General features: G+C 44.0%; 1 protein-coding gene across 2 annotated transcripts in view; it reads left to right on the top strand.

The window, feature by feature from the left end:
* Nucleotides 1-6,358, top strand: part of LOC146179445 (nucleolar protein 4-like) — a 127,853-nt gene extending 121,495 nt beyond the window's left edge. For both annotated transcript variants that reach the window (XM_084579077.1, XM_084579076.1), the window contains one exon: nt 457-6,358. In XM_084579077.1, the coding sequence (XP_084435203.1) occupies nt 457-1,296 (840 nt within the window). In that variant the 3' untranslated portion in view covers nt 1,297-6,358. The remainder of the gene's footprint in view (nt 1-456) is intronic.
* Nucleotides 6,359-26,035: the final 19,677 nt, after the last annotated feature.

Raw genomic sequence — 26,035 nt, 5'->3', positions numbered from 1 at the left:
TACCGTGCAGCCTCAGGAGCACCATTGAAACCCGAGCATTATCGAAAAGGGAGGACAAAGCTTCTCCTTAAGTTACCAATCTTTAGAGCTTTAGCATGAGAGCTTAAGTGCCCCGCGTCGCGGCTAAAGATTGAACAAGACCTGTGGCACAGTTACGTTCGGCAAAGATTGCATCCGAGTTTTAAAACTGATGTTGTTGCCATCTTGAGAGTGTACAGGGTGACGCGAAACGGACAAAGAAAGGGGACACGCCCAAGCACTTTATCTTATCACCTGTCGTCCCTTTTGGTGCATCTTTTAGGTACACTATCTTCATTTGAAAACCAAGCGCAGCGACCGAAACATTTTTACACGATTTGTTAAATTTGATCAGAGAGGGAGAGCTTTATAATATCTGTTAGAAAATCAATGTTAAAGGAAACTGCCACTTGTTCTCTGTGTCTTTTTTAAATCCAGATGGAACTGGATGCACCGGGACGTTCCACGACGCCCGGCTACCACGTGACTGTCAGTGTCGGAGGAACCAGTGTCGGCGCCCTCTCGAGCGTCCCGTCGTCTCTCCCGGTCAACAGCAGCCCGGCCAGTAATGTCAGCAGCCAGCTGATAAGCCGGTTGACGTCGCCCATCGTCACTTCTTCGGCCAACGGGCATCTACCCACAAGCTCACCCCTTTCCTCCGTCAGCGTCGGGTCGACAACCCTGAACACTGCCAACAGTGCCGTGACTACGTCCGGCGTCGACGTGACCACGGTCTGCCCCTTCCACATGCACCATCGCCACCACCAGCAGTTTCACCAGCATTTCACCACGGCGTCGACGAACCCTCCCGCGGTCTCGTCCAACGGCGCCATTATCACCTCCCCGGCCATGGTCACGTCATCGTCGTTGTCGACCCCGGCGACGAGCTTCGTGAATGGCGCCAGCCCGCACACGCATCACCACCACAAGTGTTTCAACAACGTCGTAACGGCGGCCGCTACCAACGGCCTCAGTCCGGTGACGTCAATGGCCGTCGCCGCCAATGGCCATCACTACAGCGTGCACCACAGGCACGTTGCTGGCACCACAGGTCCCGCTTCCAACGTCGTTTCTTCGCCGGCGTCGTGCAATAGCCCGACGGACCTGAGCGTAAAGAAGTGCAACGGCGTAGACAGGCCAGCCATGGCGCTGAAGTATTCGCTCAACCCCACAGAAGTGAATGCCGTGAAGCAGCTGATCGCGGGTTATCGAGAGTCGGCAGCGTTCCTTCTGCGTTCCGCTGACGAGCTGGAACAACTCCTGCTCCAGCAGAACTAAGAGAAAAGTTGAAGGAAAGAGCAGTGAGGACTGTCATGATGCTGCTTTGAGGGCAAGGCATATTTTGTTTGGGGGACCTATCGGAAACAGTCTGCTGTTGCCTGCTGAATGGATGACCGGTCGAACGGACCACCTTATCCATGATGGTTTCGGTAAAGGCTTGACACGCTCTTTACGGCTGTGACGCACAGGATTTCACTTTTTTACATTCCGTTTGCCATAGTTATGTGCTCGGTTGCGCTGTTTGATTGTTTTTGTTGTTGGTGTACTCATTGTTGGGTTCACGCAGTATTTCTCAGTATGGCAGGGGGGTTTTGATCATTTTCATAGAAAGTCTGGTGACTGTTTTAAAGCCACGTATCATTTGAAAGCCACAGCTTGTTCCGTTTCCTGAGCTCTTAGCGAGTACAGATGTATGGTTCAATTCTTGCGCCTGTTCTGTTCCATATTTGGGCTGTTATGGCATTGATATTTTGCATCGACATGCTTGTACTGCCGGAACAAGCCAAACCAAGGATGATGGAAGCCGACATAAGTGTCACTGTGGGTAAAAGCGTGCCCAAACATTTTTCTCGCCATCCGAGACCAGCCTCAGTGCAGCACAAAACCAATTGTTATGTGACCAGTGTTACAGATGGCAGCAAATGACACATGTACAGATTACCAGTGACCTGGCTTTGTAAAATGTAAGACCACTGCCTCTATTGTCCATATCCAGAACTAGTGTGGCTACAGTGTAGAACACCAGTGATAGGTGGCACTGGTGTCATGACTTTGTACTTGTATTAGTTTTACCGCTCATTCTTTCCCTAAAAGGCCTGCAAGCCAGGAGAGGAAAAATGCGAGTCATATCCGAGTGACCATATCTTGAGGCATCTAGTCATAACAGATCTTGTATACTCTGTACAGTTCGACGTGTCATCTTTTGACCTCGTTTTCTTCTAGACATATCTCACAGGTAAATTCAGATAGCAGAAGCTGATCAGAAAACCATAGGCATGGCATTGCAGTTAACTGCTGCTATTAAATCGCATTCTGTGCGAGCAGTCTTTATTATAGCACCAGGCTTAAATCTCTAACTTTAACTGACCAGCAAAGCTCGACATCGCATCTCCTGGGCAGTCTCTTAACTCTCGTGCCAGCTCTACTGTGTACTGTTTTTAGCCTTTTACAAATCATATTTAAGGGTCACGTGACAGGTGAATTGCACCACATAAATACATTATTTGTGAGGGCATTCCATGATGTTTCTCTGTTGGTGTGCCGTGATGTTTCTGCTTACCTTCTACACAGGAAAAAAGTGCATAACGTATTTCACTGGGCGTTTTGGTACATGATGTTAAATCCATTGTTTCTGAGCGAGTTTCCATCTTCCTAAAAATGGGGGTGTTATTTTATGGGAGATTTCCCCTGCTGCTGTGTCTTTGTCTGAAATCTGCCTGTTAGCCATTTCAGTGAAGAAGCAGATGAGGTATTTGAAAGAGTAGATTTTATTCTCTTATCTGTGGTGAGAACAGAACCCATCATAAAACACGAGGGAACCAGCAAAAGAGTTACGTTTTATTCTTAGAGGTCTGGAGAGCATTTTTAAACATGTGCTTGAGATCTTCACTTTTACATTCCATTTTAAGATTACCTATAGATACACATTTACTGGTGATTACACTCTTTATCATATCACCTTATTTTACTGACAATCTGTTTATCAGCGTTCTGTGCCCTAATATTTTAACCGCATTCATTTCAGTGATAGTATTCAGCCCTACAAGTCAAAACATGCTTTCCACTACAGTTGACCTAGTCACTTCATTGCACACTTGGCTTAGAAAGTCAAAATCGTTTTGCAACATTTCAGCTGATTAATAAAGTACAAAGCTATTTGCAGCTGCGAAATCTGTTGAAGGCACAAAGCATAATGCGAGAAATCTATTGTCTCACAAAAGTGCATATTAGTTGCATAGCAGTTGGATGAGCTGCTTGGGACAAAATTTCAATTTGGTTTCAATGAGTATTAAGAAATATATCTGAGAAACTGGAAGTGATTATATTTTGTCACGAAAATTTCCTCTCTGCTACAAAATCAGAAAACAAGACTGATTTCGTGCTTAGTTTTAATGCGCTTAATACGCTGGGGCTTAGCGAAGTCTTATAGTCACTGTACACAAGGGGTTATTTAAGCATCTACTCTTGCTGTGCATATTTGAAGTCTTCTTAATTGGTCAAGCTCTAAAGATTATCTAATAGCTTTAGGCGCATATTTGTTTAAATATATATAGTGTGCTGTGCAAGACGTCATTGTAGATATTTTCAGGGATTGGTACTAGCAGTTACTCTCTAACAAAAGGTAACCAAAGATATTTACTGAAATATTTGTAATGTTTCTAGTCAATCAAAATTTTTAGATTGCACTTGCCAATGAGCATCAGCATGAGGGTCTAATATTTGAATTTTTGTTCGAGTAGAAACGGGTTTAGATATTGTCTCATTCCGAGGTTGCAGTTTCCTTTAATTGATGTTTACTCTAATGAAGCAAAGGCATTGAAGAATTATGCCCATCAATGATTTGTTAATGGTAGAGCCCTGCTGTACTGCAGGGGCTTGCGTAGCAATTTTGGGATTAAGGGTGTTTAAAGTACTTTCAACCACAATTTTTACACCTGCTTTTCGCGAAATCCCGAAACTTTTCATTTTGAACCTATATCAAATATGCTTTTTAAACGGCGGTCTCGAGGTGTTTACACTGACAACTTACGAGCACTCATTTGTTTAGCTCTTCGAGTCATATCAAAGCAGTGACGTATGTGCAACATGATCTCTTAGTACCATACACCATATCCTTTATCATATCAAGGGAGATTATTTATGGATTTTTGTTGATGTAAGGGCAAGACCAGCATTTTATTTTTCAGGTACACTGTTGGCTGGTGGCCTGCAACATATCACATTCCAGAACTATTTGCATGGTTGGGACTGGTTTACTTTGGAACCATAGGGTCCCATAAGTCGTATACCTAGTCAAAGAAAAAGCCTTGTCAAAAGCTGCAAATGACAAAGCAAATGAATCTCTTCAGTAAACTCCTGCCTCTAAGAGATGGCTCAGGGTAAAAAAGAATATTGGAGAGGTACTGGATCTTTTTTACATTAAACCTTGATCTGGGTGTTTGCGATAGTTCCTTCGCAGTATTACAATAAGATTATGATGAGATTGTTTTATATTTTTCTTGTCATCTGTCATAATCACTTGAAATGTACTGATGCCTCACCATGTGTATGGATGCTGACCTGCAGCTGAAAATTGGTGGTGCGAGTTGTGATGTAAGTTTGTGTGTTTGTATGTGCATGTGCACTGGCGGGGCCGGTAGTGTGCAATTGTCAATAGCTGGACCAAGCGTAGTCACTTTAATGGGCAATGGCTTTCGGAGCACGGCACTGTGCCTTGCTCTAACCGAAATCCATTTTTGCCCAGTGTTTGAAGGCATTTATTGAATACCGTGGTGATGTGGAATAGTTTGTACTTGACTGAGATGCAGGAAAGCGCAATAAACAGGGACTATGGTGCGCATAGATAACACATAGTGTAGACTTGTTTCTTCTGCCACATACGTACGCACGTCAAAACATATACATAATAGCTACAAAAGCATTGGTGTAGTAGCCTTCTTTTCCTATTCCAACATTGAGTATATGTTTTCATACAGCTGTGTTACTGAGATTCACTATCCTACGCTGTCTATCCTCACCATAGTCTTAATCTATTGCGCTGTTCTACATTTCCTGCATTTATTGCTGCTGTATGCTTTTCACTGGCTGACTATCAATCGGGTCAATGCATTACTTTCTATGTTCTACTTTGTAGCTGTGCTGCACGTTGCAAGTGTCTGCCAAAGACGTGTGAGGGATTCCATTGCTCACAAAAAAGTAGTAACTACTTGGGACTTGATGAGTCCACTCATTAATGTTTTGCTCCATATGGCTTAGCCCTTATCAGCAACTAATGCCATGATAGCTGACAGTGTTTGTTTTTTCAGTACTTCATCTGAAAGTTTATCTTTCTCTTCTTCAACCTTTTTCTTTCGTGTTGTCTAACTAGGTGAAGACTCATTCATTACAAGTGTTTGCACAGATGCGTCTAATGTTTGTTATATCCCAAGTGGCTTACTAATGACACAGGAAGTTCAAAATATGATAAACAGAGAAAATTTAAAATGGCTAGTTATGAAACCAGGACAAATGCCGTTAAGGTACATAAGATTTCTTAACCTGTCTTTGCAACGTTTAACAGCTGGAAGAAAAAAGCTGCATCCTTACTTCTTGTAGTCTGTGAATTTAGTGCAGAGGTGGTTAGTGCCTGGTTTTACCTAAGTTGACAGATTGTTAGGGAGGTTTTTTCTGAAGCTTCACTCTCCAGTTCGTTTTATTTTAAATAAGTGAGCAGTGAAAGCAGTACTGTATTGTGCAATTCTCAGTGTTAAGTTTTCAGTATTTTTTTGTGCCGAAATACCTTGAGTGCAATGGCATGCTTGCAATCGTATCCTTAATGTGTTTTCAAAACCATGTACTCTGTAATCACAGCCTCTTTTGTGGTGTAGAAGAATGCTCTCAAAATTGAACTCTCGGCTTCGGTTGTGTCGCATATGTTTGACATTGCAAGAGCTTCACTAATTGTTCAAATTTTGAACCTCCATTTTGGGCAATTGCCGATATTGTTTTCAGTGCAGATGTGGCCATCTGTGACAACTAAAGTCAAGCATTTGGTTTTATGGGTAGTTGATATGGTTATGTTGATTTGCGACAACTCTCTAAGGCGCTTGCACCTGTGGCTGTGATAGTTCAATTTTATTTACCAAAATGGTTGTGCACTTGTATGGTCCACTCATCATACCAAAAACACTGCATTAATTTATATTGTTTGTTGCTCTGACTGACCCAGAGTTAGAATGCATTTTGACATGTGCTGATTTGTCAGCCAATCTATGTGTGGGTTTCTGTTTTTGCTTTTGTTGTGACATATCATGCACAAGTGGCAAAGAAGAGTCGTGTGAACTATATATGTACATACACAGAGGTATATGGACCCGGTGTGTTCTTGAAATACATTTTTTATGCTCTATCACACTGTCTGACTCACTTCTTTCTTTAGGGACTTTCTTCCTGTCATTTTCCTTCTTCACGTAAGAAAAAAGCTGCAACTATGTCCCTATTATTATGCAAATTGCAACTGCCATTTGTACACTGCATGCAAACTTTGATGACAACCAGAAGCAAAAAACAATTGGAGCTAAGCATTTGCTGGCACGATGAAAGCGTGAACATAACAGACACTGACGAAAATGCGCATGTTTGAGGCACACTTCTTTGTGTATAAAGCACTAATTGATGATGAAAATACTTTCCAGCCCGCTCATAACGTTCACAGTTATAAGGAATGCTCCCTTATTACCAACGAGTGTTAAGCTACCGCCAAAATATGCATTAAGGCTATGGCGCTACGTCAAAGATTGAGCGAAGAACCGCAGCCGCGCCACTCGGTTATAACGAACGGGGAGACCTACTGACTCACCACTGCGGTAGAAAGCACGTGCTCCCCGACAGTGAGGAGGCGGAAAGGCATCTCCTTGGTCTATTACCTCCTCCCCCTCACGAAATAATAAAAAGCGGAATTGAAACTGAGGTTGACAGCTGGCCAAGCGCGCCAGAAGGCTGCCAAGCAGCCAGTGAATCAGTGCATATGTGCAACTTCGATGGGAAAAGTATCTGACGTTGAAGGGAAATAACGGTAAATGAGATAGAGAGTAACGTTTAAAGGGATGCTGCTACATATGGCCTGCGATCAGCCACCATTATCAATTTGAGGTTTGAATAGACATGCCTTTCTGTCCCCCCACCCGCGGATCGGCCTGTGGCTTGCGGCAGCATACAGACAGTAGATATGTAGTACTGTTCATCCTGCGCTCCCATGCACTGTGGACTGTGCTAGCGACGTACCATCGGTGAAGGCTTTAATCGCGCCTCCTAACACGAAGACGCCACAGCCATATACAGGCAAGACCAAGGAAGCTGCTGGAATATACGCCGGCTCTTGAGTTTCTCAAAGCGATGACACTCTTCGATGAGGATGTCCACAGCAAAGCAGCGCCCTTGCAGAGGCGCAAGAAGAAAGTTTCATCTGCAATTCATTTCAATATGGGGCCCAATTCTCCGATTCCGACTTGGTGGTATTGAACGTTCGCGGCAAAGGACTGACACATTTTGTATGTATACATACCAAGTAGCTTTCTATGGTGGACAGAGGTTGAAGTTATTCGGCCGCGAGCCCTAAATCATCCGGTTGTCCAAACAGAGAACGGGGTTTCACTTGAAAATGTCCCATGTTGCTAGGTGTTCCTCGTGCGTGTCATACGATGCATGGTCATGCCTTGTGGTCAAATGTAAAGTGACGCTCGCTGACGTCACAGTGGGATTCCAACTGTTATCTGTGCTGACGCCTTCGCACAAGGGTACAGACTTCCTCGACGTTGTTGCCTGAGATGCCGCAAAATATGTCGAGATCACGGGGATGGGCCATCACTATGCATGAAAGTAGGGGCAATGGGGGCATCCAGACTCCCCGGATTAAACAATCGGGATTATTCCGCTGTCTCGACCGCTGCGAAGCTGCATGGTAAAATACTTCTGCGCCCTTAGCAGTGCTCCAGGATGAGGATGGTGGGAAACCCTGCGCCTCCACCAATATATTACGGGGCGAAAAGCTCGCAGCGCTGAAGAACGCACCACACAAGCCCACACAAGACACAGCAAGACAAGGACGTCACGACACAGGCCACCGCGATGTTGCTGTTATTGTTTCCCAAATAACAGGTGGCACATCCCCACACAGAAGGATCGATCAAGATTTGTAGCGCAGAGAAAGTGTTTTGGGTGTAGCTTTATGCGGCCTAAAATTAAATGATTGGACGGGAAGATAAAACTAAAAAAAAAACGACGAAGCACTGAAAGAAAAATCATAATGCGCGTGGGACAATGGGACTAGGATTTGTAGCCAAGTAATATTTAAAAGTTAGCATGGGAGAGGATTAGATGGCAGTAAGAACTTTTTAATGGCAATAAATACAAACCTATAGCTGCACCAAAGTATGGTGGCGCCAAATGACAACATGTTTGGGTTGTTCCAACTGAGGCCAAGCTGTTGCAGTGGCTTCTCCAACAATCGTCTTCTGCGGCGGCAAAACATAGAAGTGGTTACCTCTCAACCGCGATTTCAGCGAAGGAAATCATCTGCGGCCATGACTCGCCGGCCCTGTTGTAGCGGCAGGCGCGCTCACTGCAACTTGCACCGACACATGCGCCACCAAGCTGACACACGAGAAGAAACCATCGCACCTGTCGCTGCTGGGGATTGCTGGGCACATCTACCTCCTACAGAGGTCCTATCTGATTCCTCACTATATGCGTGGAATAAAGTAGCAACCAACGATGATCCGGACGAATCATCGGGGTCAAGGATGCACCTGCTGACCACCTTCCATATCGCCATCATTTTTTCTCCCAATAAAGTTGACTTCATCGCCAAAATTTTAGTCTGAAGCTACAAAAAGGCAGTAGAGACATGTCCGCAGCTGATTTCTTTTGCTGAAACCACAATTGAGGTGATGTAAGTGAGGGGTTCCTGAAGGTTCTCTCCAACTTGCAAATGCAATTTATTGTCTAAAGTCACTATTTACTGCTTTATAAAACTTATGATTGGATAATCACTCGAAAGAAAAAAACATGTCTGAGGGGCGCAACTCTGTTAGAAGCTGTATACAACTGGTGTCCCTCACTTGCCATTAATATTATTTTCTTGTCCTTGGTTAAAGTTACCTGGGACACCGGATATATACGTAGTTAGAGAATTACGACTAGAGGAAAACGCCGCTTTGGATATTTGAAGTAATAAATGCGCTGAACCACTGCAGACGTCTCTCTCTCAATTATTTTTAATTTCAAACGGACCGTTTTATTGTACTTTGTATATCCAAAAGGCAAGAAATCCTGCTCATTATTTGTTCAGCGGAAAACACTAGAGACGATTTTTGACCGACATGTATAAAACTTGATAAAATATTCTCACATCGCAGCGAGGATTTGTCAGGTAAAGGCGCCGAAAAATCTTGAAATAATTTTATAATTCGGAGAAACATATTAAGCTCGTAATTCAGAAAGAGCATAATTACTGGTTACAAAATCTGTCAGCACGAAGGCGAACACGGTGGTGCCGTTGTTTCGATAAATATGCATGGCGTTATGAAGATAGTGGAAAACATTATCCGTATAAAACGGAAGTTCAATAAGTCTGAAACAGCGAACTCACTACTTGATTTAACACGCTCTTATAAAAAGCTGCGAGTTTCCTTTGGTACAGTTGTGTGTGCAATGCGACTTGAGGCGTTATCGCTGAAATTCATTACATACAGAATATAACTCGATGCACGTTGGAAAAGACTGAATTTTGCAGCGACTTAGCTATTTTTCCACCTCGACGGCTGACGGTCAGCTATATTTTAGTTAAAAGGAGGTGTTGTCACTGCTGAAATGTTCGATGCAAGAGAGAGGGTAAATATGAGTTTTTCAAAATTATGTTGAGGGAGAAACAGCAGGTACTAAACACACCAGACGCCATGGAGCAGATTACAAAGAACTGTGTAGAACAGTAGGAACCTCCAGAGGTATTTCAGGGTGCACATTTCCATGGTCTAAATGTATGCCCACAATTGATTCTTATTGGAATTTGAAAAACGATCTTGGATAGCTAAATTCGATTCACAAATAAACAGCAGAAACACGAAGCGCATATGCGTTAATACAGAGTCGTGTTCACGAACGTTTATTATTCATTAACTAATTTGACGACTTTCGCATATGTGACTTTATAAGACATGAATTATACTGCACAGAACTGTTTCACGCCTTTAGGGATGGTGAAATAGTCAAATATTATTCATTCTTACCCGGATATTGCTTTAAAATGACTTTGAAACAGTGATTCGACCATCAAGCAAACGCGTGTCTGGCGATGCCTGTGAGTCAACTAATGTGGAAGTGAAGATCACAATGTTTTATTTTAAACTTTGATCGTATGATAAATAGAAATTTAGTTTTATATTTGCAGTTCCACTAAAAATTTATATATGTACACGCATTTAGTCGAGTGCAGAGCTGACGATGACATCAGAGACTCGCGATGCCGGTGGGTTGAGCTATTCGCAACGATTTATTTATTCAGTCGTTCAGTGAGTCCTTCGCAGCTTAAAAAGAATTTCTTCATCGGAGAAACTTTAGTAGAAGCAATATAATTAAAGTAGTTAGAGTTGGAGTTGGAGTTTCTTTCTACAAGATAGGGGAAGCCAAGGCAAAAGGCGACAAGCCTGACTGGGCCTTGGCTCCCAAAACAGACAACCGCAGACAACAGCACACACCTCTAGTGTATATAAATATAAAAAAAAAAACCATTATGCAACACTTACAAACGATATATAAAAGGTATCAATACATGAGGTACTCATTAGATATTCAAATCAACAGACCACGCACTCAATTACATAAATTTCATTGCAAAAAATATTTACACAGAAAAGATTGCATATGAGAAAAATACAGTGACTACCATCCATGAAACTATAAGGGATATTCATTTCAATATTGTTTTACGTTCTTTTTAAATACTCTAGGTGCCAATGAAAATTCCACATTTGGTGTTGTGTTGTTGTTGTTGTGGCTGTAGGAAGAAGGAAAAGAAAATGCACGGGCCTGCTACTGGCTCTGTAGCTGAGCCACCTCCACTGCCTCGTGCAGATAGAAGAGAATATAGAGAAGAAAGAAAAGCAAGAGGGAAAGAAAGACGCGCGTCGCAACAACAGCCGTCGTCCACCACCAGCGGTGGCGTGTGCAATGACGGCCTACAACAGATAAAAATTCGGTGCCAGGCCAGCCCCCGCCGCAAGCAGCGGTGACCACCTGCACCAGCCCCATTGATAAGGGATGGCACCTGAAAAGTTAATTTCTGTTTTCCATAGTTGGCTCGAGTAATAGGCACAAGTTTTTTTCGTGTTCGCAGACCATACGTCACTGTAGATCTATCAGGTAGGGTAGTATACAGCCTATTATGGTGAATGTACTGCGGAAGACAGAAGTAGTAAATCTGATTAGCGGCTAAAATGGAATATTTTTTAAATAAGGGTTCTGTACGCAAGTCGCGCGGTATACCGTAATAACCTTCAATAGATCGAAGGGCTATTTTTTTTTTGGAGAACAAGCAACTTATTAATATTTGTAGAAGTAGTGGTTACCCATATTAGAATACAGTATGTTAGTTCGGAATAAAAAAAAAAGTTAAATATGCCTTAAATATAAAAGTTAAAAATATTAAGCACATTTTCTATAAAAAAAAAATAAAAGTAGAGGGAGACTTAAGTTCCCCGTGAAGGGTATGACGCAGTAGCGTTCACACACACGGACGATGTTTTCCCTTTCATTAATTTTTATATATTTATTTACTTTTTATTCCCGTTGGGAGTAGTTTGACACCTTTATTCGCATTTTTTATTTTCCAAATATTTTAGTTTATTAATTGATGAATTACGCACTCTCGACTTTCTTAATTAGCGTCGTCAAGCATTCTTTACATTCAAAGCAGTTCGACACCTTTTAAAATCTTTTTCCAATTTTTCCCACTCTTTCACTTTTTTTTTAAATTTCCTTGGTTCATATTTTAATCAATTACAGTGATTTCATTAATTCGTCATCACCTATCACATATCTATCAACCATCAAGCACTAGAACCAAAAAATCATTTTTACACAGGCTCTAATCATTTCCGACCGGCGCTGCAGACTACACGTCGACCGTTTTTCGACCGAGCGAGCTGTATAAGCTGCCGCTTCAAACATGCCATCCAAATTGGGTTTGGTTTTAAGCCCAGTAAGGGGGCTCGTTGCATATAGGTGCCGTGTTATAGGGCTGGGAAGAAAACCTCTTCGCCTGTTATATTTTTGACTGTAGCTATACTACAGTAAATCATTACCGAAAAAACTACAGAACTACGGAAGAATATGTCAGTGCAAAAAAAACTGCAAAACAATGTTTCTCATTTCTGGCACTTTTCTGTCGTTCTTTAGCTGTGTTTATTTGTGCATGAAATTTAGCGAAATTTGGCACTGATATGCATTTTCTTTTTTAAACTTCGGACCTTTAGTTTAAAGTAGCTGTTACTGTTGGTCAGCAACTTAAATTCCCATCGTTACGAAATTATTCCCGGACGTCAAATAATTAGAAGTGCAAAAACGTTTCCTTTGTAAGAATGTTCACAAAGCAGTGTTCTGTACAAATTCACTGTAAGTTGGTTTCTTAGATGGTCATCATTTTTGAAATTAATGGTTCAACTCGGCTCGCTTATATTTTAAGTTAGATATGTTTAATTGCGAAGTTGCAATGTGTCCCACAAAATTAATTTCCAAAAGTATGCACACAGAAATAACGGGAGCCTAATCACGCTTCTCAAAAACCCGCGCGAGAAAAAAAAAAAAAAAGGATCAGCGAATGCTGTTGCCTGCTCAATTCAACAATTTTATTTCTACTACTTCTACTGTCATTCGTTACGAAATTCCCAAGAGATGAGCGCTAGCAATCGGACAAAAAGTGACAGCGTATTCCGTCGCTTGCCCCTTTTTTGGTCAGAGAAATGCGCGCGCCACTGCTACCAACGGAATGCAGTGATTTCTCCCCCTGGCGGTGATACGCAGATTAAGATAGGGGCAGTCCGTCAATGGAAATGCGCCAAATAAGCAATTGCCGGCAATATCAGAAGCAATAGTCTCTAAAATGTTTGACGACCACACTGTCACACGAATGTGGCAAATGCAGAAGCGCCCTGGATTTTGTTTTTCTAAATCGCTATTGCAAATGTTACGACACTGCCTGAGTTTCGCAGCGTCGTTCCAGCCGTTGAATTCTGCCACACGGTCGAAAAGGTCCATCCAGTCTCCAGCATCTTCATCCGGTCGTCCGTGGCAGCAGGGGGGCTCACGGGGTTGGACGAAAACAACCGGTGCTATAGTAGGCTGGGCCGTTGTCAGCGTCGATGCTTTCTGAGATCTTCCGAGGTCTTCGCTTGAAGGATCAAAGGCAGCACCCCCACCAGATGTCACGTAGGGGTGACAAGGTCGACGCCACAAATGAAGGGTCGATGATTGCACTGAAGAAACTTTTTATTGGGCTGACTTGCGCCCGCAAAAGAACTAAGCAACTCGGCGGCGGCGATAGCAACGAACGTGCTCGTCGGTCGTCGGACAAAGAATGCTCGTCACACTTATCAACGCTCAATTTAAAGGCTGCACAGAACAATCTAGATAACGTCGCAAACAGCTACCAGCACGGGCTGGAACATTGTGGAAATACACCCGAGTGGCCGGAACTTTCGAGACAGATCTCGGTGCATCTTGCGCTACAACGAAACTGATAAAGGTGTGACTCGCGACATCGAGCATTAACAAACAAAGATTACGGAACTGATACGCGATCCAGAATCAGAGTGATAAGCCTCTATGCCGGCGGCTGTTGAAAAACAACAAATACAGTTTTGAAGGTTTCGCGGCAATATCAGCATTTTTATCCTTCTTTTTTTTTTTTTTTTTTTTTTTTACTGCGTGAAAGACGAAAACCTACGGTCATCAGCGAAAACATAATATAAACTGCAAATTATTATCGCATTATCCCTTTATTTCCCGCGCCTCCACTCAATGGGCATATATTTTCTTTGTGCAGTGTTTCACGAATACAGGTCTCTATTTTGGTGCACTATTGCCTAATCAAATCATAGAGTTAACAAATCCTCGCATCACTTTGATCGGATCGAGAACTAAGTACTTTGTCAAAAATGGTATCAAATTGAAAATTATGACCAAATTATCTATTTACTTGCCCCGTCTCAACCTAAACATTGTTTTTGGAGTGTTGCCCGAACACACACCTTTAGCTTAGTGCAGTGTTTGCTGACCAAATCCTACATCTGGAAATTCGGCGCTTCATTTTGATTCAATCGATAACTAAGCACTTTCTTTCTTTTTTTTTTTTTTTTTTTTTCGAAATGCTTTTGTCCAGTTTCGTCAGTCATCAAAGCGCGCAAGATGCTGCTCGGTGGAGCTGCTGCAACGCAGCTGCTCTCTGAAAGCCTATAACGTGAATATGAGAGTTGTACTGACACTCCGAAAGGATAAGATTTATGTGGGTTAGCAGAGCTAGAAAATCGAACTGTATCGGCCACAGTCAATTTCGCTCATGAGTTCATCGGCCTGCCCGTTTCGTTTTCCTTTTTTTTTTTTTAATTGGTACACAGCACTGATTACACGCTGGTCCACGTCTAGTTAATTAGGTCGCCAGTCAAGCGTGCTGTCCAGCTGGCCTCGCCTCGTATTCACGATAGATCCGTACATTTTCGCGCCTTTACCGGTAAGTTTCTGGGCTGCTCATAGGTGTCGCCACACGGGCGCTCCCCACAAAGAAGCGACTTGGCGGATCGGTGGCGCGGGTTTCAGTGCCACGTTACGGTACATCTGTGATGTACTTACAGCGCTGTTTGGATGAATTTCGGCTGGTGTTGGTACCTTGTCAAAAAATGCTAGCTTCTAACTGCGCCGTAAAAGTAGATCGGGGAAATAGCTCCCTTATATAGCAACTCATTTTAGAAACTCGGCCTTGGAGCTAAACCTGAGATCGCAAAACTTACTCGGAACTTGCGGTTCTATCAGAGAAACGCTCTCCCGGCCACTAATGCGCCGTGAATGAGAGAAAGAAGGAAGAAGACTGAGGTTTTCATTTTGAATAATGACTTTGAAGTGATTAAAGATGCCTGCGGCTCTTAACCATTTCATTAATAGCACGGCACACGGAAACGGAAGTCTTCTGCGTTTCGCCTCCATCGAAACAGGACTACCGCGGCCGGCTTTCGAATCCGCAATCTCGTGTTCCGCAACCGAACGCAATAACCACTGAGTGCCATCGAAGCGAGTAAAGGTGCGCGGAAGAAAGGTGGTAAGCAATATGTTTGGCAGTCTTTTAAAGCAGCCACGTAACTAAAAATCAAAAATATAAAAAAGACCTGCTCTTCCCCAAAAACCTTCTTCGCACTGCTCCAAGCTGTTATAGTAAATATACTCTCCATGTGGGTTTTTTTTTAGCAATTTTTATTAGTTTCAACCACTCCCCTCTTCGGTGCATTCGACCTAAGCTGCTCAATAAATAAGTAAATAAATAAATAAATAGCACCGCAAACAGCTGAGCTAAAGGCGCCTTAAAAAAACTCCGCAAAGAAAAAGGGCCCGAAAATGTAGTCTTTTGACAAAAAAAAAAAAAAAAAAAAAGACAACGCGAAAACTTTCACGACGAACAAGTGCAAGTTATCTTGTACAACTTCCAGTGAGTGTTAGTTTTTCGCCGGATGTTATATTTTTCACGCCAGAGACGGTTCCGCTCCACCTTGTTTTCAAGTTTCATCTTTATACTTTCAGTTTTCTTCTTTTCGTTCGTACCAGTCTGTATATTCGACAATTCTTGTAGGCTAACACGAAACGTAAGGACAAAAAGAAAACGCGGCAGAAAGTATCATGCGGATTTATGCTTTGGAGTTCAGCAGTAAACTATATGAGCCATCCCCCTTTCCAATGATATATCTGTGTGCTTGTCTCGGAAACCGACACGCCAAAAAATTTCAGCAGGAAGAGGCACTTCTTTGAACGTTTAGCCCGCCACAATACATCAAAACTGAATTCTCTGTAGAAAGTCGAACTCTTGGAAATGATTTCGGTATTGCAATTTACGGGCTTTGTTGCTTTACGATAAACGTATTTTAGGGCTACAATGGAGAATTGCATGGTTTATAAGCTAGCAAATGCTATCTCGGCAATTATCAAGCGCATATCTGAATTTCTGCACTACAGACTTCCAAGGAGATTATTTTCATTGCCGTTGCTATGCAACCATACCCAGAAATTTTGGACACATCCTTGGCAAGGGCTTTTGAAAGCTTTTAACATATTGTTTAACATCACGGTAACAATAAATCTATGCGCAGGCCTTCCCTCAGCAGGATTCTAGTTTTTTGCTATTAATTTAGAAAAAAAGAAAGCGCGCCTTTGGTTTTATGTGCCGGTGTTATTTCTGAGCGCTGGGCAAACTACACAAGCAAAATTTTCTATACATCGGACGCTTAACGCGTCCTGTGATATTTTAGTTTTCTCTACGTGATTCAAAAACACACCTTGCTGCTCTTATATGCAGAGGCTTACCTACTCGTTGAACGGGAAGAACAAGCTTAAAAAGAAAAAAAAAAAACAATTCGCTACGTACCGGGAGTTTAGATAAATTATATCAGTATGGGGGGGGGGGGTTCGTAAAAGAGTTTTGCAACATTTCACAGTTGCCTCATGATAACTTGAAAATACGCAGCCCACAGGTTTTTCCGTCGCAGTTTTAGGTATTCTGCGCGAAGGTAAGAAAAATTTAAAAGCTAATATTGCAATGTGTCGGAAGCTTAGACCATTCCCATCAACATATGAATAACGGTATCCTAAAATATCCCACGCATGATTCACGGTTAAGAGGTGTCCCACAATCCTGGTGCTCCCTAAAGGCCAACTCAGGCACTTTTTAAACCTTTTTAGCCTTCTTTGATTTCGCTGAAATTTTCACGACAGGTTTCCCTCACTCTTCTGATCATATGGCCCAAATATTCCAGCAGGGCGGTATTCTATTCCAGAAGAAATTAATTTTCAAATTTTCAATTTTCTGGCCTCTATCGGGATGACTCACGATCAACCTAGAGTGTATGACGTCAGCGGACACACGGCCAGCAATATTCGATCTGCTTTGGCAGGATAAAATTTCGAGCCTGCTTTCGATCATTTCATTCAACTAGTGACCAAAGCTGTCGCCAACGTCGCCTGTTTATCGAAAAGCGCGCACTGTAGGATTTCTTAGAGTAAACGTGACGTCATTGCATGCACTATTCATTGCATGCAAAATTCTAGATTTCAATGGAAGCAGCACTGACCTCAACTGAAGTTCAATATACATGATGTGAGCATAATGACTCTATGGACGCCATGTCGTGTGCATAAGAACAACTTTTCGCAAAGAAACTATCGCAAGACCCCGTTTGGTAAGAGGGATGAGGATTAAGCCTCTGGTTTTAATATTCGATATAACAGAATCATTTGCTAAGACTGGATAAACTCCGCTTCGCCCTATTTTGAAGGTCATATGCATGAGAATTTCTAACGGTGAATTGCAAAATGGACCACGGCGTGGTGATGAACACTAATTCTGGTACACACCATTCGTGGCTGGTAGCTTGACAGGCGACGTCGGAGTGAGGTCTGCATTTAAAGAAGTATTTAAAAATAAAGTGCGCCTTATTCTAACTTCGTACCAATTACGCGAAAGGAACCAGAAAATTTTAGAACGCATTCGAATCGTTTCGAACCATTAAGCATTAAGCATCAATAAGCATCCGCTCAGTGAATCGAATAGAGTCGTCTTTGATTTGCTGTTCGAAAGGAAGGAAGATGCCGCATCACTCTTACTTTTCGGTGGCTAGCCTACAGTTAATTAGTTCAAAGTAATTCAGGACTAGCGAGACTAAATTGAAGTTTGCACCGCGAGCACTCTAAAATTCTGCGCATTGTTCGAAATTGTGAGCCAGTGCAGGAAGCAGCATGCACCTCTTATTTTCCAGCACATATTAAACGACTAAGGTACTATTAAGGCCCCTTGTAATGGTAAGAAACGTTCGCTGGAAAGAAAATGCTGGTGAAACTTTGGGTGCTAAACGATTCATTTCCTGAAAACAACGTAAGTCACTCACATTGTGAATGTTGTGTGGCGATTAGCGCTAGTTTGTTTGCGAAACACATTCCACTCACAGTAATTCACCAAACTCAGTGGTATTTCTAGTTTAAGCTCTACGTCAAGGTGAAATGTGGTCCCTGTATACTCCATCCCAAGTCGGCTACAGAGTCAAATAGCGACGTCACTAGCAATGCGGCAATATCCGACATGTAAGTAATAAACTCCCGAGAAGGCTAGCGAGGACTTGGAAGGGATGTTCCTGGGTATCGCACGAAAATGGTACGCGGTCATATTTGTGACGTTCTCAGTGCAATTCCCGTACATATCAAAGATGTCTTACCACCCATTCCATGTATATGTGGGTGCCGCCGTGGTGTAGCAGTAGTTAAGGCACTCGACTGGTGTGTCCAATGATGCGGAATCGAAACCGGGCAGCGACAGCCGCATTTCGATGGAGGCCAAAAGCAAGGTGCCCGTATGCTGTGCGATGTCAGTGCACGTTAAAAGAACCCCAGGTGGTCGAAATTCCCGGAGTCCTCCACTACGGCGTCTTTTATTGCCAGAGTCGTTTTGGGACGTTAAACCCAACAACCAACCTTATTCAGTTTCAAGGAAATAACATTGCAGATAGTTGTTGAATGACTATATTCCCCCAGAAACCAGAATAATAAAACATTGTGGGGCCAGTACCAATCTGCTGAGCCGATTGTGAAATAGCCCGCATCTTCCCACTTATTCAGAAGCAGAACTTTACCCGCGTATTCCTTTGTCCGTCTGTTTCTAGGGGTGTTCCTTGTGTTTTGAAATTTGGTCGCACTATTTAGGAAGAGCTGTTCGCTTGCGTCCATACAAACACGGAAATTCTATTCTAAAGCATAATTAAAAGAGACTACTAAAATTAATTTGCCTAATTTGGCAGGGAGGAAAGGTGGTCCACTGCGCGACACCACACTGGTTGTAGTTGAGCGAAATTATTCTACAGTCGAGACAAAACTGACCCGGGCATTGTGACGGTCATTTAGCCGGCTGTCCATTTTGTAGCTTAGCAGTAGTTCAGAAAGCGCATCTCTTTTGTTTAGGACAAGTCTGTTTTAGTCGCACGACATTCAGCTTGATAAACGGCCCAAGCAAACGCAGGGACGCCGGCACGTATTGAAGGCTAATGAGGAAGCAGACGACGAAGACGACGACGATCAGCGCTGCATTTTAACAAGCCCAGACCGAGCTGGCCAAGCAGACGGCGCCGTTATGGCAGACGGCGCCGTAACAGCAGACGACGCTAGTGAAACATCAGCAGCAGGAAGTCTTTTTGATGGCGCTTCTCCGCGCACCAAGCGTACCCCGGAAGTATTCTACACCTTGTCCCCTCTCCACCCGAACCCCAATGTAAGATCATGATGTACGCAAACACACACAGACACGAACGAAAAAACAATAAGTGGATGAACAGGAGTGCGATGATCTATCTCGTCGGTCGGCAGTGCACGTTTTCCTGGGTATCCGCTAACCCTTGTCCCAGTGACTCGGCGGTGATACTGGGAGGCGCCAGTAAAAGCGAAGAAGGAACGAGAGAGGTGACTGGATGCTTGTGCGCAGAAACAAGCCGACAAAGAGAATAGAATATTTTAGAGCACAACGCTCGAAACAAGATACCCCTTTGTGCACTCTTAGAGCGGAGGGACTCAATGTCTTGTGTATTTGCCGTCGAAATGACGTTCAAGGTTACTCCGCGAGTCTCCGAGAACGAGAAAGAGAGAGAGAGAGATAAAAGTCCTGTTTGCTTCGGTTGGCCCTGAGAGATCTTGCTTTCCCATTGCTCTTTGACCGCGCGGTGTATCTGCCATTCCCGCAGTGTAATATAGCGCTGGTGAGAGCTTCCTGCTTCTCGTCAGACGTTTGTTTTTAAGCTTACTTCCAGTCTATCTACATACTTGTTTATTGGTTCAGTTTCACGTTTTCACTTCCGTCTTCCACTGGTCATTTTTATTTTTCTTAGCGCTTTTAGACTACTCATTCCTCGGAGCGAAAGGTAATGTTACTCCTTACGTTTTAGAGCGAAGCCCTACACTTCGCACTACTATTCCCGAGGTCATTCACTTGCTCGTTTTACCTTGAGCTGCCGGGGTGACCCTAGTGCGAGCGATACTGCCTGCGTATTTGTTGTTGTTGTTGTTTTTTCGTCCCTAGCAGCACTCGGGGCCACCGAACGATCATTCTGATCGAGGACACGGAGGCTCTCCTCTGTAATACCACGTGACTAGGCAGGGGTTTAACAACTGCTTCCCCTTTCTTGGTTGCTTAGTCTCGTCATGGCTTAGGTGAGTAGATGAGCAAAAGCATTAGCTGCGGGTGGCCGAGCGTTCTTCTTTTTCTTTTTCTTCTTCCTCAGCCCACATATAAAGCCCCGCTTTAACCAACCCGTATGAACGTGCCTAAGCGTCCTATAGGGGTAACGTAAATGCCAGGGTCCTAGCAGGCTGATTCTGATATAACCGTCCCATGTGAAACGAGAGACCCAAGTTGGCAGCTCCTGCCAGCCCGTGTGTCACGTGGGGTGTGACGTCACAGCGTCACGTGGGTAAGACGTAACTGCGGCCGGGTCACGCGAAGGCTTGAAAGTGCGAGTGGCATTGTTTTCGCAATAAAGATAACCGATTCGATCGTATAAAAGATCGCAGACGCGTTCGACGCGCTACTCTTGTCGCTATAGTTCAGGCCGACTCCGGGAACCCATTTTTTGAAACAAACATCGGGATTACATTCTTTAAGCACCTGCTTTTGAATGAACACGACCTCCCCCGGCCTCTCTCGATAATATCTCGACAGGGGTCGGCTATATTATCTCTGGTGAACTGCCATCCGCGTTTGTGTCGCACTCATACGTCCTAACACGTGTCCTAATACGTGTAAAGGCGTCCGAATAAAAATTCCGACGATCGTCATAGATGTGCGATGCGTACGTTCTGAGCAGAGAGCCCCCTGCGCCGTCATTAATCCTCTGTTAACCATATCGGATGTTGGTTAGGTACTTTCCCACGCAACGAGCCATGTCGGGTTTGTGGAAGCAGGGTGAAATGATGTTAACGTCACATGTTGACTTATCTCTGAATTTTTTGTACCTTTCCTGAGGCAAAGTAATAGAAGCTTTCACATATGTAATAAAATCGGGCGAAACATTCAACGATACCAAGGCGCCAACTGAATGCAGTGAAAAGACGATTTGCAACTCGGCGGGGCCAAAGTTAAAACGACTGAATCGTTCCCTCAGCGTAGTAGAAAGTGAAATACTACATAAAGCCGGTGGGCACCAGGTGAAACTGGAGATCGAACAGCGGTCTTCTTGTATCTATGACGGATGCTCAAACCGTCAGGCCTCCCCAGCCCTCTTGAAACGTCTGCTACAAATGTCGTTTAAACCAGCTGCCCCCCACCCTATATTCGGAGGCGACAATGTGTTACTGATCCGCATTGCTGACCACTGTCTCGTATAAGCAATAAATTAAGGCATCGAGAGGCGCTCGGTGGGACGTTAAGAACCATTTTCCTAATATATTCCCAGTGCCCCATTGTTGCAGTGGCCCGCTACACATCTGGGCTTCTGCGGGAAGCAGCTGAAAAGCATGCACGCGCCGCGGCGCCCAATGGTTCATGGCATGATGATGTCTTTCGGAACCCCCGTATATGCTATCTATTGGCAAGGTCGCGCATATATATATATATATATATATATATATATATATATATATATATATATATATATATATATATATATATATATATATATATAGCATAAGTAAATATACTTCGTTGCTAGAGGTTATACACAAGTGAAAAAAAGCTTCATACTGATTCCAGTTTTATTTGGAGTCGACGTTTCGCCCTGCCTTTCTCGATATATATATATGCAGATAAACGAAGGGGAAATGAGGGTGCTTGGTATAATACATGAAGGAAAGAAGGTTATTTTTTATGTCTTCTTTTTAATTTTAAAAATAAAAAAAAAGACCTAAAACATAATCCCCAATGATTTCCTTGGCCTCGCCGACTGTTGGCTTCTTTCCTTCATATATATATATATATATATATATATATATATATATATATATATATATATATATATATATATATATATATATATATATATATATATGTATATCTGTGTGTGCGTGTGTGTGCGTGTGCGTGTGTGTGTGTGTGTGTGTGTGTGTGTGTGTGTGTGTGTGTGTGTGTGTGTGTGTGTGTGTGTGTGTGTGTGTGTGTGTGTGTGTGTGTGTGTGTGTGTGTGTGTGCGCGCGTGTGTGTGCGTGCGCGCGTGTGTGCGTGTGCGCGCGCGCGCGTTTTCACAAATGCGTCCGTCCCAAAACGCGCGACAGACGCCCCGACTGGTTTTTCAACTATAAGACCACATGGTTTTTCAACTATAATAGTCTTGCACCCCCGCCGGGGTGGCGCAGTGATTACTGCGCTCGACTACTGTTCCCAAAGGCGCGCGATCGAGTCCAGGCCTCGGAGGCCGCTTTTCAATGGAGGCGAAAAGCAAGGCGCCCGTGTGCTATGCGATGTCCTTGCACGTTAAAGAACCCCAGGTGATCGAAATTTCCGGAGTCCTCTACTACGGCTTCACTCATTGGAACGTTACATCCTACAAAACCAAACGAATAGTCTTGCAACTTATCCTGAAGGTACTATATAATGTGGGCCCGAACATTTATGCCTTTCATTTGGACTACGGAGTCTGGAAAGGGTCCGATGTAACCTGGCGCGCCAAAAAAGGGGTCTTTCCTGTTGTCAGCAAGCTTTATCTTTTCATTTTTTCTCGTTTTTCTAAGCTCTCAAAGTGCTTAAAGTATTTGTTATGTAAATATATCTGTGTAATACTTGTCATTATATCTCATTCCTAACATTGTACTTAAGACCATCTCTGATGGAGCACATCTGGTGCACCAGGCATCAGCTTTTATGTCCTGACAGTCGCTGTCCATAAGCGTAAAGAAGATGAGCGGCAATCGCGCTACTTGTATATCTGCTCATATTAAATTGGCCTCTAAAGTAAAACCAGCTCGAGCGTCATTATAATGAAATAAGAAGTAGGCAACAGAGACCTGAACCACCTCCTGGAAATAAATTGGTGGGGTGTGTAATCCCTGGCGATAGCTCTTCGGCATCACCGATGTGCACGTGGAACTATCTCGAGGGGCCTTGGCCCTCCTTGCAAGGTCGGATACTGCCATTCCCGCATCTGTTCCTTTTAATTGGGGTTACCGCGGAAGGAGACAGCTGTTTACGTATTCGGTGCTCTTAAATCTGCATGAGCACGGTATGTTCGGTCTCTTTGGGTACGCAGAGCGAGTACGTGCGTAGTTTGCACGATGTTGTGCGCTCACGAAAATGAACCAGAAAGGTGATTAAGCTGGTTGTAAACATATCAGTGGCGTCCACGAGTTTTGTGTGTACGTGTCCGTACGAGCGCGCATTCGCATGTGCGCGAATGCACCCATGTCTATTTAAACGAAAGAGGCGTTCTGCATAGCGTGGGTCGCTTTGGGACGTTAAACCCCATAAAATAAACTATAAAAACGGAAGAGGCCGCATTGAACCAGCGTTTAATTTCGCCCAGTAAGAACCGGTTGACTCACTTTCCTCCCGTCGATTACGGCTCCGTTTCCTGCGACGACTGCTCGCGAGACAGTTTTCACTTTGGGACCTTCTTTGAACCTAAAATCGAACATGACGCGGAGTGAATTCGACACGCTTGTCAGAAAGAAAAGAAAGTGAACGTCCTGTCGGCGGGAGGGCTTTGCATCAACTACGGCCACTCTTAGTTCTCTCTCTCTCTCTCTCTCTCTCTCTCTCTCTCTCTCTCTCTCTCTCTCTCTCTCTCTCTCTCTCACAGACACAAACACACACAAGACAAAAGGCCGGAGGAAACAATATTCAACTTACGGGCTCCTCGATTTCGGAGATGTAAAGGCGCAGAGGAAGGTGAAAAGAAGATGAGCAGTAATAAGTATCCTACTGCCGAAGTTGTAATGGAATTAAAGCATAAGTTGCAGGGACGACCAAGGTCGCGTCTTCATTTCTATGGAAAGCTTGGGACGGAAAAGCTGGCGCTGCGGAAATTCTTCCCAGATTTCTGCAGCTGGCGTCCCAATCCTGCCCGTCCAGGTGCGCAAACTGCTTCACCTGGCCGGCATGCATGTTCACGTCTGCCGTTAGCACCTGCCGCATTTTCGTAACCGTTGCTTCCGTTAAACAGGGCACGTCCCGATAAGTGTGCACAATCCTTGCGCGAAACTCCGTGGCTGCAACTTAGTGTACCAGCGTGTAGGTTCCAGCTGCTGTTCTTTGATATGTTGGTTCGGTTTGGTTTGTGGAGTTTAACGTCCCAAAGCAACTCAGCCTATGAGAGACGCCGTAGTGGAGGACTCTGGAAATTTCGACCACCTGGGGTTCCCTAACGTGCACTGACATCGCACAGCATACGGGCGCCATGCTTTTTCGCCTCCATCGAGAAGCGGCCGCAGAGGCCGGGATTCGATCCCGCGTCCGTGGGAACAGTAGTCGAGTGCCCTAACCACTGCGCCACCCCGGCGGGGTTGTTCTTTGTTCTTTGATATGTGGGAATGCGCAGTGCTTTGCTTCATAGCGACTCCAGTTTTATTTCTCAAGAAACACAATATACAGGAACAAAACTGGAATGAGTATGAAGCTTATCTTTACTTGTGCATAACATCTCCCTACTCAAGTACGTCCAATTATTTATGCTATATGTATATGCACGGAAGAAATGTGAAAACGCTTGTGGCGAAAAACAGTTTGATGGCAATTCGACAGCTGGACCGGCCGTTGTCAGTAAAAGCGCGAATCCTTAACAGTGTCATATATTTAGATTGCGCCGATATTAACAGGTATGAAAATAACAAAACTATCAAATCGCACAAAAAAGGCACTTAGTCACACTTATGTGACACCGGTGATGTACTGAATCACCTATGCCTCCATAACATGCGCCGAGACGCGACCTTTTGTCGTGCATGCGCAACAGAATAAGCACGTGCAGAAACTTCCGCGTCTCGCCTCCAAGCTCGTCTCTATTTGTGGCTGAAGACAGTTAACTAAATGTAACCTAAAGCGGAGCAACGGAAACCCCGGGCTTTGTTTTCCTCTTGTTCGTTCGGGCAAATATTCTCTTATATTCGCTCCCCACCGGGGTGGCGTTGTGGTTACGGCGCTCGACTGCTGTTCCCAAGGATGCGGGATCGAATCCCGGCCTCGGCGGCCGCTTTTCGATGGAGGCGAAAAGCAAGGCGTCCGTGTGCTGTGCGATGTCAGTGCACATTAAAGAACCCCAGATGGTCGAAATTTCCGGAGTCCTCCACTACGGCGTCTCTCATAGCCTGAGTTGCTTTGAGACGATAAACCTCACAAACCAGACCCAACCATCTTATATTCGCGCATGCGCAGGACGAAAGATGACGCGCCTACAAATGCATGGTATGAACTACTGGGCACTGAAACCACACTGTAGTTGATGGGGCGCAGCAAAATACAGCAGATATCAGAATGGTAGCACGGGCTGCGAACATGATTCGAACCCAAGGCGAAGCGCGCAGATTAGCATCCATAACCGCTGAAACGAAGCTATAGTCGCAACAAGTATTATAATAAACAGCCACTTTTTCGCGATGCGCGTTGCCGTCTTCATCAGCTTCCATTAAGTTAATCACAAATCGAGACAGTGCACGCGCTTGCACGTGCAAGCAAAAATGTGATCAAGCGCGTGGTAGCATCCGACTGAGCAGCCGTGTGGCTGCTAAACAACGAAGAGGCCAAAATTCTTCGCAGACTACACGCCTGAAA

The sequence above is a fragment of the Amblyomma maculatum genome, chromosome 9 (genome assembly GCF_055883805.1).
Source record: "Amblyomma maculatum isolate TAMU_Amacu chromosome 9, ASM5588380v1, whole genome shotgun sequence".
In the NCBI taxonomy this organism is placed as follows: Eukaryota; Metazoa; Arthropoda; class Arachnida; order Ixodida; family Ixodidae; genus Amblyomma; species Amblyomma maculatum.
Note: the sequence above shows the minus strand (reverse complement) of the source record. Positions and strands in the feature narration are given on the sequence as shown.